Here is a 16,421-nt window from a genome sequence, read left to right on the forward strand (position 1 = left end):
TGGTGTAAGGCCCTCATTTGTTTAAATGTGAACACGCCTTGTAGGGTGTTCATCTGCTGGATTGGGTGAAGTGAAAGTACTGTTGGCCGCTATTATTCTATTTCTACAGTGGAGAAATTGATGCCACTTTTGATGGTATCTGCCAATAATGTTTGTAAATGTGAACACTCATTGGATAGGGTGCAGACAAACGGTGGATGCCGTGTCAGGGCATAGACTCACTTAGCCTGTTACTCACTTCAACATTGAAGGCATTAAGAATGTTTATCTTATTGATGCAGATATATTTATTTGTACCGCTATACACTTGTTCTGGAACTATTAGTACGTAACTGATGAAGGATTCGGTGTAGTGAAAGACCTCTCGGTCCCCATGATATTATTTCTACAGTGGTGAAATTGATGTTACTTTGATGGTGTCTGTCAATAATTTTTGGAAATGTGAACACTCCTGGTTGGGTGTCCATCTACTGGATTGGGTTTAGTGGAAGACCTGTCGGTACCAGTTATACTATTTCTACTGTGGTGAAATTGATGCCACTTCTGTGGTGTAAGTCCCTCATTTGTTTAAATGTGAACACTCCTTGTAGGGTGTCCATCTGCTGGAGTGGGTGTAGTGAAAGAACGGTCTGTCCCTATTATTCTATTTCCACAGTGGTGAAATTGATGCCACTTCTATGGTGGAAGGAACTCATTTCTTTAAATGTGAACACTCCTGGTTGGGTGTCCATCTACTGGATTGGGTGTAGTGGAAGACCTGTCGGTCCCTATTAAACTATTTCTACAGTGGTGAAATTGATGCTACATCTGTGGTGTAAGGCCCTCATTTCTTTAAATGTAAACACTCGTTCCAGGGTGTTCATCTGCTTGATAAGGTGTAGAGGAAGACCTGTCGGTCCCGGTTATGCTTTTTCTACTGTGGTGAAATTAAAGCCACTTTGTTGCTGTCTGCCAATAATTTTTGGAAATGTGAACAATTGGGTGTCCATCTGCTGGATTGGGTGTAGTGAAAGACCTGTCAGTCAATATTATACGATTTTGACTGTGATGAAATTGATGCCACATCTGTGGTGTAAGGCCCTCATTTGTTTAAATGTGAACACTCCTTGTAGGGTGTTCATATGCTGGATTGGGTGTAGTGAAAGACCTGTCGGTCCCTATTATACTATTTCTACAATGGTAAAATTAATGCCACTTTAATGATGTCTTGCAATAATTTTTGGAAATTTGAACGCTCATCGTTGAGTGTCCATATGCTGGATTGGGTATAGAGAAAGAATTGACGGTCCCTATAATACTGTTTCTACAGTGGTGAAATTGATGCGACTTTGATGGTGTCTGCCAATAATTTTTGGAAATGTGAACATTCCTGGTTGGGTGTTCATCTGTTGGATAGAGTGTAGTGAAAGACATGTCGGTCTCTACATTACTATTTTTACTGTAGTGAAATTGATGCCACTTCTGTCGTGTAAGGTACTCATTTCTTTAAATGTGAACTCTCTTTGTAGGATGTTCATCTGCTAGACTGGGTGTAGTGAAAGAACTCTCTGTCCCTGCTATTCTATTTCTACAGTGGCAAAATTGATGCCACTCTGATGGTTTCTGCCAATAATGTTTGTAAATGTAAGCACTCATTGTTGAGTGTCAATCTACTAGTTTGGGTGTAGAGAAAGACCTGTCAATCCCAATTATACTATTTTGACTGTGGTGAAATTGATGCACTTCTATGGTGGAAGGCCCTCATTTCTTTAAATGTGAAAACTTCAGGTTGGGTGTCCACCTGTTGGATTGAGTGAGGTGGAAAACCTATCAGTTCTTATTTTCCACTGAGGTGATATTGATGCCACTTTGATGGTGTCTGCTAGAGTTGAGCGAAACGGGTCAAAAAATTTCAAAAGTCGCCGACTTTTGGCAAAGTCGGGTTTCATGAAACGAAACCCGACCCTAGGATGAGGTCGGCCATGAGGTCGGCGACTTACGCGCCAAAGTCGCGTTTCATAAGTTTACTTTGCGCTCTTTTTCAGCCAATCAGGATCCACGGACATTGTGGGCAACGTGATGACATAGGCAGGGGTCACCACCATCTTTCAGAAGGGCATGCAAGTGATTGGCTTGCTTTGGTGGGCGTCACAGGGGGTATAAAAGGGCGTGCACGCCGACCGCCATCTTACTTCTGTCGATCTTAGCATAGGGAGAGGTTGCTGCTGATTCTGTAGGGAGAGCGTTAGGCAGGGAAGAAGAAACAAAAACTGCTTCTGCTGCTAGCGATTTTGCCTGTACAACACACCAGTCACTGTGTGTGCAGTGCAAGGGGAGGCTATATTTTGGTGGATCAGCGGTGTTGGTTGTTAGGCTGCCTTCTAAGGCTTCCTGACGGCTGCATTGCTGTTTACCCACTGCTCTGCAAACTGCTTTTTTAAAAGCAATCCCAATTTTTTTTTTTGTCCTGCTGAGGTACTGAGCGTGCATTTATTCACACCATACAGCGGTGCACACTCCTCACACAGTACCGTGTAACGGCTGTTATCACAGCCACAGTGAAGCTATCTGTGTGTCACTCTGTGAGAATAAGTCGAGGACATGTTCCGTTCTTACAGACCTGCACCTTCTAGTTTTGTCTAGCTTTCAAACAGTTAAATATATTTGCTGTTTGATCCCATTCAAAACTATAGAGAGACAGCGTGTGTCAGTCCGTATACTTAAAAAACACGGAGCTTGACAATTTTACGTACACCGGACAGCCGTGTACGTGCACGCTCCTCTCAGTACCGTGTAACGGCTGTTATCACGGCCACAGTGAAGCTATCTGTGTGTCACTGTGGAAGGATAAGTGGAGGACTTGTTCCGTTCTTACAGACCTACACTCTAGGGAGATTCCTATTCTGCCCAATTCTATATACACCTTGTAGTTTGTGATACACTAGCCAATTTCTGCCTGTGACATAGCGCTGTGATATTCAGTGGGCCTCAGACAATCCAAAAGTGTCCAGTGTCCACTAGTGTGTGCAGAAATTCAAAATCTCTGTGATCCTGTAGTCACTTTTTTCACACCTGTGCAATCGAGCCTGTGACAGAGCGCTCTGATATTCAGTGGGCCTCACACAATCCATAAGTGTCCAGTGTCCACAAGTGTGTGCAGAAATTCAAAATCTCCCCTGTCCTATAGACACCTTGTACCTTGTTTTACATTACTATATAGTTTGTTGGATTTTGTCTACATTTCTACCAAAAATGAGGAAGGCTGGTGGAAGAGGCCGTGGAATTGGGCGGGGGTTGGCAGCTGGTAATGATGGTGTTAGTGGTGGATCTGATGGTAGTGTCAAAAGCAAAATAGGACCGAATGCAGGAGGTGTTGAGCCTGCGTCATCGTCTGGCTCCACAAGGCCTCGAAGGCTTACTTTTCTAGGAGTTGGCAAACCGCTTTTAAAGCCAGAGCTGCGGGAAAAAGTTTTGGCTTACATTGCTGACTCAGCCTCCAGCTCTATCGCCTCCTCTTCTGAAGTTGTAAAAAGTAAAAGCACTGAATCGTCATTGGAGGCTCATCTGAAAAATTTGAATACCAGTTGCATGCTTAGACATTTAACCACCATGCACTTGCAAGCGTGGACACAACACCAAACCTCAAGTACCACATGTGCAACTGATCACAAAGAAGGTAGTCAGCAATGCTACATTGTTTCCCCCACTGTAAGCCCACCGGTCAGCACAGCAGCAAATGTTGAGGTGTCGTTGCAAGGCCACAGCAGTCAGGGAATCCCACTGTTATATCAACGAAATACTGAATCTAGGCCATCAGAAAGAACACCAAGTCCATCACCATCATCAACCCTCTCTCAGTCCGCCCTGTCCACCGCTACTTCCATCATATGCAGCTCTAAAGTCCAGCTCACCCTCCCAGACGCTATGAGTAGGTCAAGAAAGTACTCAGTCTCTCATCCGCGTACACTGGGTTTGAACGCCCACATTGCCAAACTCATCTCGTTTGAGATGATGCCCTATCGGTTGGTGGAAAGCGCAGCTTTCCGCGAACTCATGGCCTATGCAGTACCACGCTATGACCTACCCAGTCGCCACTTCTTCTCTCGCAAAGCCATCCCAGCCCTCCACCATCATGTGAAAGACCGCATTGTCCATGCACTCAAGCAGTCAGTGAGTGGAAAGGTGCACCTCACAACTGATGCATGGTCCAGTCGGCATGGCCAGGGCCGTTACGTGTCCATCACTGCGCACTGGGTTAATGTGGTGAATGCAGGGTCCACAGTTGACAGCGGTGGTGGGACAGTGCTGCCTAGCCCACGGTATAGGAAACAGTTGGCTTTAGGCGTTCGACCCTCCTCCTCCAGAAGCGAAAGCTCGTCCACAGAGCGCAGTCGTACGAGCACTCCATCTGCAGCTGCCACTGTTTCACACAAGGTGTCCCCCTATCGAGCAGCTAGTGGAAAGCGTCAGCAGGCTGTGTTGCAGGTGATGTGTTTGGGCGACAGACACACCGCCGAGGTGCTGGCTGAGTACTTTCAGCGACAAACTGAGTCATGGCTGGGCAGTGTACATCTTGAGGCAGGCAAGGTAGTTAGTGATAACGGCCGTAATTTTGTGGCAGCCATAGCCCTTTCAAAACTCAGCCACATACCTTGCTTGGCTCACACCTTGAACCTGGTGGTGCAGTGCTTCCTCAAAAATTATCCGGAGTTAGCAGCCCTGCTCCAGAAGGTGCGAAGACTGTGCGCGCACATCCGCCGGTCGCCTGTACACTCCATTCGTATGCAGAAGCTGCAGCGATTGCTCCACCTTCCCAACCACCACCTCATTATCGACATTGCAACAAGGTGGAACTCCACCCTGCACATGGTTGAGTGGCTGTGCGAGCAGAGGCCGGCCATAATGCATTTGTAGGAGGATACACGGCCAGGCACTTTGAGAGCAGACATGGAGTTGACAGGTGTGCAGTGGTCGAAGCTGAAAGACCTCTGTAAAGTCCTTCAGTGTTTTGAGGAATGCACACGGCTGGTAAGCACAGACGACGCCATCCTAAGCATGAGCGTCCCACTTATGCGTCTGCTCATGCAAACTTTGACGCACCTTAAGGAGCAGGCGTCTGCAGCCAATGTTAACGAGGAGGAAGAGGAGGAGGGAATCCTTGATGACATTCAGCCATTGTCTGCTCAGGGACCTCTCCTGGACGAGGTGGAGGAAGAAGAGGAGGAGGAGGATGATGATGGGGATGATTACTTAGGGGAGGAGGATGCATCTCGTGGGGCAAGTGAAAATGTTGGCGTGGCAAGGTCTGGTACAGGGTTTGTGCGTGACTGGAGGGATGTGGATTTGCCAGAAAGTGCTCCTCCAACCAGCACTCGCAGTGCATCATTGACACCGGGAACATTGGCCCGCATGTCAGATTATGCCTTGCAGATCCTAAAAAGGGACCCCCGCATTGCCAAAATGATGAACGATGACGACTACTGGTTGGCCAGCATCCTGGATCCAAGCTATAAAGACAAATTACAAAACATCATGCCACAGGAGAACCTTGACCTAATATTGGCTAATAAACAAGCAACTCTGATAAATCGGTTGCTTGAGGCATTCCCAGCACACAGCAGCGGTGATGGTTCTCATACGAGCCGTACGGGCCGGGGGGCAGCTTGGCAGAGGTGTTCGTGGTGCACACGGCAGAAGTGGCGTTGGAGACAGGGGTTTCATGACAATGTTGTGGACTGATTTTTCAAGTACCGCTCACACAACTGGTAATACTGCATCGATGGAAAGTGACAGGAGACAGCAGTTGTCAACTATGGTTACAAACTACTTTTCCTCCCATATCGATGTTCTCCCACACAGGTCATTCCACTTTGACTATTGGGCCGCTAAACTGGACACCTGGCCTGAATTGACACAATATGCCTTACAGGAGCTCGCTTGCCCAGCTGCAAGTGTGCTATCGGAAAGAGTCTTCAGTGCAGCTGGATCAATCCTGACAGAAAAAAGGACCCGTCTGTCAACCCAAAATGTGGATGATCTAACCTTCATTAAAATGAACCATGCATGGGTTTCCAAGGATTTTGTCCCACCTTCCCCTGATGACACATAGGGTGACAGAAAAATGGCTTGCTTTGGTCCACCTCTTCCTGGGACTTGACCTATTTCGCCTTTTGCATCAGCTGAATGTCCAACATCAACATATGCCACTTTCTAAAACTCCCTAACTGTGCTGCCTCCCCCCCCCATGGCCGGGATCACCACCTAGCGCATGACACCGTGGGAGTGCCGTTGCCCTGGACAGGTGGGTAGGCCTACTCTTGGGCGCGGGCACTGGCACAGGGTCCCTCATAGTGCAATCAAGTGTCTCTGACGGTGGTGGTGCACACCCGCCGTCAGACACACCGCTGTACTATAATACTTAGGAGAAGAAACACAAGAGCACGCAATAAATTCCATGTAGAAAAATATAAATTTTTTATTATTAAATAGTTTTCAAAAAATGGTTAGCAAAAGATGTGCTCATAAACAATTTGGACAATAAATCCCATGTACCGACTAAATCCCCTCCAGATGGAAAACCAGGTGAGAGTATACTGAAGGCCTCAAATCATGTCTAAGAACTAGGTATCGCCCCAGCAAATATGAAATCCATAATCAAGGTAGCGGTAACTGGTATTACCAGTATCAATACACGCTAACAGCGGAGATCAAAGTGCTGGTGGAAATAATAGATGACCATCGGAAAAATGCCACCCCAGCAGATGTAAAGTGAGTAATCATGGAAACAGTGACTAATGATACAAGTGCCAAGCATACACTGCCAGTGATAGTCAAAAACGCTGGTAGTAGTACAGAATCAAATAAATAACAACTCACCAGGGAGGGGAGGAGGAAGGGGTCCAGCAGTGGGGCCTCCGACGCGCGTTTCGCGACGTCCCCCGCCGCTTTATCAAGGAGGAGAGTGAATAAAAAGATCCCAGTAGGGCCTTCAAATAGCCCATGACCCCGGTCACGTGACCGGCGTCAGCCAATCAGAATGGCCTAAACGGCGCATGCGCCGTGGTGTCTGCAGGTCCTATGCTGCAGCCCGGCGTCCACACACTGCGCATGCGTCGGGACCCGAGGCAAAGCGCACTGTGTTAGAGGACGCCGACCGCAGCATGGAGCCGCACACAGCACGGCGATGCGCACAGCCATATAACGATTGAACTAGGACACAGTATATGTAATCCCTGATCCAAGATTCCCTATCAAGGGGCCAGAATAATCTAAAAATAAGCCCAATAATATCAAGAGCAAACATGCTGTATAGAAGTACTATAGGCACTATAAACAATGTTCCACGAATAACCCCCCCATCCGATGGTATGTATACAATATAGTACATTATAATTCCATATTAATCGTAATGAATGAGCAGAAGATCATTAATACATAAAAAGTGGAATACAAAAATATACAACAAAAAGAAAAGAGGAAAAAAAAAAACACATTCAAATAAACAGCATGTTAAATGATGTTCAACCCATAAATAGGTATTCTTGATTGTAGACAAAGGAAAATCGGATCCAGTGTATAGGGCTACTTGAGGCAAAACCGGGACATGTAAGATGATACTGAAAATAACAAAACACATATCTGAAAGTTAAAAACAATAAAATTAAAAGAAAATATATTAAAAACAACCACTGCAGGAAGACATAGGAAATATAGAGTCCTGCGGGAACCTAAAACAGACTGGGGAAACCATGTTACAATAAATTCAGATTGAGTCAAAAAGAAAAGGGGAATCTCACATAAAGTGAGATGTTATAAATGAACAACAAAGGGCCAACAAGGGAAGGGAAACCATAGAATTTAATTGGGTCAAATGGAGTATCACAAGAATGGAATAAAACTTAAGGACTCATTTAGTCCTCTAGGTCTCATGGTGTCCAATCGGACAATCCACTTAACCTCCATTTGCCCAAGGATCTTTCTATGATCCCCACCCCTTATGCCCATATGCAGTGCATCAATCCCCCTGATCTTCAATAGGCCTGCCTCACAATTATGATGGGCCCGGAAATGTCTAGGGATAGTTTTCAATTCAGTGGGATCAGACATCGTCCTGGCTGCGCCAATGTCCCGCACATGTTCACGTGTCCGCACCCTCAGCTCTCTCGTGGTAAGGCCCACATAAATTTTGGGGCACGGACAAGTTGCATAGTAAATAACATTAGACGTACCACATGATATCCGTTGTCTAATTGTGAACTCCCTATTACCATCAGAGGAGCTGAAGGTGGAACAGCGCAGGACATTAGCGCAGGCCAGGCAATGTCCACACTGAAAAGATCCCCAGACCGGGCCACTTGTCCCAAAGAAATTTCTGGGGGTGGGTACATAATGGCTCCGAACCAAAAAATGTAAAAGAGATGTCCTTACCACGAGAGAGCTGAGGGTGCGGACACGTGAACATGTGCGGGACATTGGCGCAGCCAGGACGATGTCTGATCCCACTGAATTGAAAACTATCCCTAGACATTTCCGGGCCCATCATAATTGTGAGGCAGGCCTATTGAAGATCAGGGGGATTGATGCACTGCATATGGGCATAAGGGGTGGGGATCATAGAAAGATCCTTGGGCAAATGGAGGTTAAGTGGATTGTCCGATTGGACACCATGAGACCTAGAGGACTAAATGAGTCCTTAAGTTTTATTCCATTCTTGTGATACTCCATTTGACCCAATTAAATTCTATGGTTTCCCTTCCCTTGTTGGCCCTTTGTTGTTCATTTATAACATCTCACTTTATGTGAGATTCCCCTTTTCTTTTTGACTCAATCTGAATTAATTGTAACATGGTTTCCCCAGTCTGTTTTAGGTTCCCGCAGGACTCTATATTTCCTATGTCTTCCTGCAGTGGTTGTTTTTAATATATTTTCTTTTAATTTTATTGTTTTTAACTTTCAGATATGTGTTTTGTTATTTTCAGTATCATCTTACATGTCCCGGTTTTGCCTCAAGTAGCCCTATACACTGGATCCGATTTTCCTTTGTCTACAATCAAGAATACCTATTTATGGGTTGAACATCATTTAACATGCTGTTTATTTGAATGTGTTTTTTTTTCCTCTTTTCTTTTTGTTGTATATTTTTGTATTCCACTTTTTATGTATTAATGATCTTCTGCTCATTCATTACGATTAATATGGAATTATAATGTACTATATTGTATACATACCATCGGATGGGGGGGTTATTCGTGGAACATTGTTTATAGTGCCTATAGTACTTCTATACAGCATGTTTGCTCTTGATATTATTGGGCTTATTTTTAGATTATTCTGGCCCCTTGATAGGGAATCTTGGATCAGGGATTACATATACTGTGTCCTAGTTCAATCGTTATATGGCTGTGCGCATCGCCGTGCTGTGTGCGGCTCCATGCTGCGGTCGGCGTCCTCTAACACAGTGCGCTTTGCCTCGGGTCCCGACGCATGCGCAGTGTGTGGACGCCGGGCTGCAGCATAGGACCTGCAGACACCACGGCGCATGCGCCGTTTAGGCCATTCTGATTGGCTGACGCCGGTCACGTGACCGGGGTCATGGGCTATTTGAAGGCCCTACTGGGATCTTTTTATTCACTCTCCTCCTTGATAAAGCGGCGGGGGACGTCACGAAACGCGCGTCGGAGGCCCCACTGCTGGACCCCTTCCTCCTCCCCTCCCTGGTGAGTTGTTATTTATTTGATTCTGTACTACTACCAGCGTTTTTGACTATCACTGGCAGTGTATGCTTGGCACTTGTATCATTAGTCACTGTTTCCATGATTACTCACTTTACATCTGCTGGGGTGGCATTTTTCCGATGGTCATCTATTATTTCCACCAGCACTTTGATCTCCGCTGTTAGCGTGTATTGATACTGGTAATACCAGTTACCGCTACCTTGATTATGGATTTCATATTTGCTGGGGCGATACCTAGTTCTTAGACATGATTTGAGGCCTTCAGTATACTTTCACCTGGTTTTCCATCTGGAGGGGATTTGGTCGGTACATGGGATTTATTGTCCAAATTGTTTATGAGCACATCTTTTGCTATCCATTTTTTGTAAACTATTTAATAATAAAAAATTTATATTTTTCTACATGGAATTTATTGCGTGCTCTTGTGTTTCTTCTCCTAAGTATTATATGTTATTGAGCTTGCGTTAGGGTGTTGGAGCTGGGTTGTCCCTTGTCTCCTTCATACCCCTTATTTATGGGACTATTGTTGTCAATAATTGTTTCTGTGTTTTTCACAGTTGGTCCGATTTGTAATATGGATTTTCGCTCACGTGACCTTACGTGGCGAGCACAACTTCATGATGTGTTTCAGAATGATGTGGACGGGGAATGCGGGACTTCTAACAAGGATGTGCAGGAAGTTATTGTTCGATTTAAGGAATTGTTGAGAAAGCGCACCAAGACATGGTGGAACCATGAATTTTTAGATCAATATATTCAGAAAGAGTTGATACCGAGGGGACTTAGAATTCAAGTATTCCCGTCCTTTCCGATTTTAGATGAGACTTTTAAGAACAAATGGGAAGAATTGACTAATAACTGTTCTAAAGGTTTTTTGACCCTCTTAAAGCAGATGGATCATGATTCCCTTGCTGTTATTGAAACGGAAATTGATGAATTGCAATCTATTCTACATAAAGAGATGTCCAGTGATGCCCTTAAAAAATTGAATGATCAGATTGATTCGGATCTACAAAAATGGGCTCTGGACATCCAAGTAAATAAGGCAAAAAATTTTAAAAGAGATGTCCAAGATAAACAACTTTCTAGGGTGTATAGATGGCGGGATATGAGTGGTCGATCCCGCCCTAGAAATAGAAATGCATCATATTCACGGTCAAGATCGACCTCACTTCGCTCTAATATATCAACCCAGGATGATGATCAGGGGCAGAGAGGTACTGGGTCGAACTTTGGCCATAAGGTGGCTGCTTCCAAGAGGGTCGAGACACGCCAGTTCACAAAAACTAGAGCTGTGGGATCGGGAGTCTCCAAGGGTGGTCCTCAGGGGGACCTACAGGTATTAAACCTTTCAAATTATGTCTTAACTGATATACAATTGGAGGTTCTGGGGAAGGGTTTAACATTTTCACCCACTAATTCCTTTAATTACTTTACAGCCCTGAAAGACCTTCAATTATTTTCAAGGAAATTAATTCTGAAAAAACTTCATACTGCAAGTTATGCTCCTGGGTCCCTGAACAACACTGAAAGGGAGGCAATTCGTGATCTGGAGGACTTGCTTGCTGAACAGGATGGTCCGTCTATAAGTAAGTTCCCCCCCTCATTTGGGCCTAAATCCACTAGGTTCCCCCCCTTGTCGCTGTGTCCCTCTGTGGATATTTTTACCAAACTGGTGAGTGAGGATTTTAAAAAATTATCCTCACGACGTAAATTGGATAACTTAACCCATAAACAGCGTCTGGCGATCTCCCAATTGCAATCATTGGAGGATGTTGTGTTTAAACCTGCTGATAAGGGGGGGAACATAGTGGTATGGCCCAGCCAGAAATATGAGAAAGAAGTGTTTCGCCAACTGAGGGACCCAGAAACATATAAAAAACTACCCTCTGATCCAGGGAGTCGCTTTTTACATGAACTTACACTGATCCTGGAGAGGGCATTTGAAAGCGGTGTCATAACTAAGAAGGTCTTGGATGGCTTGGTGGTAAAATTCCCCAGAACCCCCACTTTTTATCTTCTACCTAAGGTCCACAAGGATGCCCTCAACCCCCCAGGGCGTCCTATAGTGTCAGGGATTGGCAGTATTTGTGAGCCCGTATGTCGTTTTATTGATTTTTACCTAAAGCCATTGGTAGAGGCACTGCCATCCTATATACGTGACACGACGGATGTCCTGGCACGGGTTGATGGCATCCTTGTGGAACCATCCACTCTTCTCGTTACTGCCGATGTAGAGAGCCTTTACACATGTATCGATCATTCGGTTGGAGCTGATGCTGTTCGCCTGTTTTTGGGGGCCTCCGACCTGGATGGCCCGCTATGTGAGCTGGTTCTTGAGCTGGTCGACTTCATCTTAACCCACAATTTTTTTGTTTTTAAGGACCAATTTTATCTGCAGAAGCGGGGCACGGCCATGGGAGCAGCTTGTGCGCCTTCGTACGCCAACCTCTTTTTGGGGGCTTGGGAGAGGGATCTCTTTGGCGACGGGGCCCACGTGACGCTTCCCATGTGCTGTGCTGGTACCGCTTTATTGATGACATTTTATTTTTGTGGGATGGTGGGGTCGACCGGCTCGGGAACTTCATGAGGTCGTTAAATGTCAATAATTATAATATTCGTTTGACATATAAGCATGATGACAGGGTTGTGGATTTCCTGGACGTCCGCCTGGAGATCAACATTGATCGGCGCATCCAGACGGACGTCTTCAGGAAACCCACCTCTGTCAATTCTTTACTACATGCATCTTCGGCCCATGATCCGGCTACTGTGCGGGCCATCCCGGTCGGACAGTTCCTCCGCATGCGACGCATCTGCTCCACCAATGATCGATTTGAAAAACAAGCCCAAGACATGAGTGATCGTTTTCTCAAAAGGGGCTATAGTCGGAGGTGCGTCAAGAGGGGCTATGATCGAGCAAGATGTACCCCGCGCAATGGTCTCCTACAATCTATTACGAAGACTGGCAGACGAGATAGAGATGGACCTATACGTTTTATATCAACATACAATCATGAATGGTCCAATATGCGCACCATTTTACAAAAACACTGGTCCATTTTGGAGACAGAACCAGCCCTGAGGACCGCCCTTGGACATTCCCCCTCCATGACGCCACGTAGATCCAGGAACCTAAGGGATCTTTTGGTTCGGAGCCATTATGTACCCACCCCCAGAAATTTCTTTGGGACAAGTGGCCCGGTCTGGGGATCTTTTCAGTGTGGACATTGCCTGGCCTGCGCTAATGTCCTGCGCTGTTCCACCTTCAGCTCCTCTGATGGTAATAGGGAGTTCACAATTAGACAACGGATATCATGTGGTACGTCTAATGTTATTTACTATGCAACTTGTCCGTGCCCCAAAATTTATGTGGGCCTTACCACGAGAGAGCTGAGGGTGCGGACACGTGAACATGTGCGGGACATTGGCGCAGCCAGGACGATGTCTGATCCCACTGAATTGAAAACTATCCCTAGACATTTCCGGGCCCATCATAATTGTGAGGCAGGCCTATTGAAGATCAGGGGGATTGATGCACTGCATATGGGCATAAGGGGTGGGGATCATAGAAAGATCCTTGGGCAAATGGAGGTTAAGTGGATTGTCCGATTGGACACCATGAGACCTAGAGGACTAAATGAGTCCTTAAGTTTTATTCCATTCTTGTGATACTCCATTTGACCCAATTAAATTCTATGGTTTCCCTTCCCTTGTTGGCCCTTTGTTGTTCATTTATAACATCTCACTTTATGTGAGATTCCCCTTTTCTTTTTGACTCAATCTGAATTAATTGTAACATGGTTTCCCCAGTCTGTTTTAGGTTCCCGCAGGACTCTATATTTCCTATGTCTTCCTGCAGTGGTTGTTTTTAATATATTTTCTTTTAATTTTATTGTTTTTAACTTTCAGATATGTGTTTTGTTATTTTCAGTATCATCTTACATGTCCCGGTTTTGCCTCAAGTAGCCCTATACACTGGATCCGATTTTCCTTTGTCTACAATCAAGAATACCTATTTATGGGTTGAACATCATTTAACATGCTGTTTATTTGAATGTGTTTTTTTTTTTCCTCTTTTCTTTTTGTTGTATATTTTTGTATTCCACTTTTTATGTATTAATGATCTTCTGCTCATTCATTACGATTAATATGGAATTATAATGTACTATATTGTATACATACCATCGGATGGGGGGGTTATTCGTGGAACATTGTTTATAGTGCCTATAGTACTTCTATACAGCATGTTTGCTCTTGATATTATTGGGCTTATTTTTAGATTATTCTGGCCCCTTGATAGGGAATCTTGGATCAGGGATTACATATACTGTGTCCTAGTTCAATCGTTATATGGCTGTGCGCATCGCCGTGCTGTGTGCGGCTCCATGCTGCGGTCGGCGTCCTCTAACACAGTGCGCTTTGCCTCGGGTCCCGACGCATGCGCAGTGTGTGGATGCCGGGCTGCAGCATAGGACCTGCAGACACCACGGCGCATGCGCCATTTAGGCCATTCTGATTGGCTGACGCCGGTCACGTGACCGGGGTCATGGGCTATTTGAAGGCCCTACTGGGATCTTTTTATTCACTCTCCTCCTTGATAAAGCGGCGGGGGACGTCGCGAAACGCGCGTCGGAGGCCCCACTGCTGGACCCCTTCCTCCTCCCCTCCCTGGTGAGTTGTTATTTATTTGATTCTGTACTACTACCAGCGTTTTTGACTATCACTGGCAGTGTATGCTTGGCACTTGTATCATTAGTCACTGTTTCCATGATTACTCACTTTACATCTGCTGGGGTGGCATTTTTCCGATGGTCATCTATTATTTCCACCAGCACTTTGATCTCCGCTGTTAGCGTGTATTGATACTGGTAATACCAGTTACCGCTACCTTGATTATGGATTTCATATTTGCTGGGGCGATACCTAGTTCTTAGACATGATTTGAGGCCTTCAGTATACTCTCACCTGGTTTTCCATCTGGAGGGGATTTGGTCGGTACATGGGATTTATTGTCCAAATTGTTTATGAGCACATCTTTTGCTATCCATTTTTTGTAAACTATTTAATAATAAAAAATTTATATTTTTCTACATGGAATTTATTGCGTGCTCTTGTGTTTCTTCTCCTAAGTATTATATGTTATTGAGCTTGCGTTAGGGTGTTGGAGCTGGGTTGTCCCTTGTCTCCTTCATACCCCTTATTTATGGGACTATTGTTGTCAATAATTGTTTCTGTGTTTTTCACAGTTGGTCCGATTTGTAATATGGATTTTCGCTCACGTGACCTTACGTGGCGAGCACAACTTCATGATGTGTTTCAGAATGATGTGGACGGGGAATGCGGGACTTCTAACAAGGATGTGCAGGAAGTTATTGTTCGATTTAAGGAATTGTTGAGAAAGCGCACCAAGACATGGTGGAACCATGAATTTTTAGATCAATATATTCAGAAAGAGTTGATACCGAGGGGACTTAGAATTCAAGTATTCCCGTCCTTTCCGATTTTAGATGAGACTTTTAAGAACAAATGGGAAGAATTGACTAATAACTGTTCTAAAGGTTTTTTGACCCTCTTAAAGCAGATGGATCATGATTCCCTTGCTGTTATTGAAACGGAAATTGATGAATTGCAATCTATTCTACATAAAGAGATGTCCAGTGATGCCCTTAAAAAATTGAATGATCAGATTGATTCGGATCTACAAAAATGGGCTCTGGACATCCAAGTAAATAAGGCAAAAAATTTTAAAAGAGATGTCCAAGATAAACAACTTTCTAGGGTGTATAGATGGCGGGATATGAGTGGTCGATCCCGCCCTAGAAATAGAAATGCATCATATTCACGGTCAAGATCGACCTCACTTCGCTCTAATATATCAACCCAGGATGATGATCAGGGGCAGAGAGGTACTGGGTCGAACTTTGGCCCTAAGGTGGCTGCTTCCAAGAGGGTCGAGACACGCCAGTTCACAAAAACTAGAGCTGTGGGATCGGGAGTCTCCAAGGGTGGTCCTCAGGGGGACCTACAGGTATTAAACCTTTCAAATTATGTCTTAACTGATATACAATTGGAGGTTCTGGGGAAGGGTTTAACATTTTCACCCACTAATTCCTTTAATTACTTTACAGCCCTGAAAGACCTTCAATTATTTTCAAGGAAATTAATTCTGAAAAAACTTCATACTGCAAGTTATGCTCCTGGGTCCCTGAACAACACTGAAAGGGAGGCAATTCGTGATCTGGAGGACTTGCTTGCTGAACAGGATGGTCCGTCTATGAGTAAGTTCCCCCCCTCATTTGGGCCTAAATCCACTAGGTTCCCCCCCTTGTCGCTGTGTCCCTCTGTGGATATTTTTACCAAACTGGTGAGTGAGGATTTTAAAAAATTATCCTCACGACGTAAATTGGATAACTTAACCCATAAACAGCGTCTGGCGATCTCCCAATTGCAATCATTGGAGGATGTTGTGTTTAAACCTGCTGATAAGGGGGGGAACATAGTGGTATGGCCCAGCCAGAAATATGAGAAAGAAGTGTTTCGCCAACTGAGGGACCCAGAAACATATAAAAAAACTACCCTCTGATCCAGGGAGTCGCTTTTTACATGAACTTACACTGATCCTGGAGAGGGCATTTGAAAGCGGTGTCATAACTAAGAAGGTCTTGGATGGCTTGGTGGTAAAATTCCCCAGAACCCCCACTTTTT

The 16,421-nt window shown here is 44.9% G+C and overlaps 1 protein-coding gene across 1 annotated transcript in view; it reads right to left on the reverse strand.

The window, feature by feature from the left end:
• The window catches only part of LOC141050044 (olfactory receptor 5G9-like), a 54,498-nt gene extending 44,049 nt beyond the window's left edge, over nucleotides 1–10,449 (reverse strand). The window contains exons 1-2 of the mRNA XM_073546879.1: nucleotides 10,304–10,449; nucleotides 9,804–9,947 (exon numbers count right to left, since the gene is read on the reverse strand). Of these exons, the coding sequence (XP_073402980.1) occupies nucleotides 9,804–9,947; nucleotides 10,304–10,449 (290 nt within the window). The remainder of the gene's footprint in view (nucleotides 1–9,803; nucleotides 9,948–10,303) is intronic.
• Between the last annotated feature and the right edge of the window lie 5,972 nt (nucleotides 10,450–16,421).

This window comes from Dendrobates tinctorius, unplaced genomic scaffold, assembly GCF_039654945.1.
Source record: "Dendrobates tinctorius isolate UK_male_01 unplaced genomic scaffold, ASM3965494v1 ptg000151l, whole genome shotgun sequence".
Taxonomy (NCBI): Eukaryota; Metazoa; Chordata; class Amphibia; order Anura; family Dendrobatidae; genus Dendrobates; species Dendrobates tinctorius.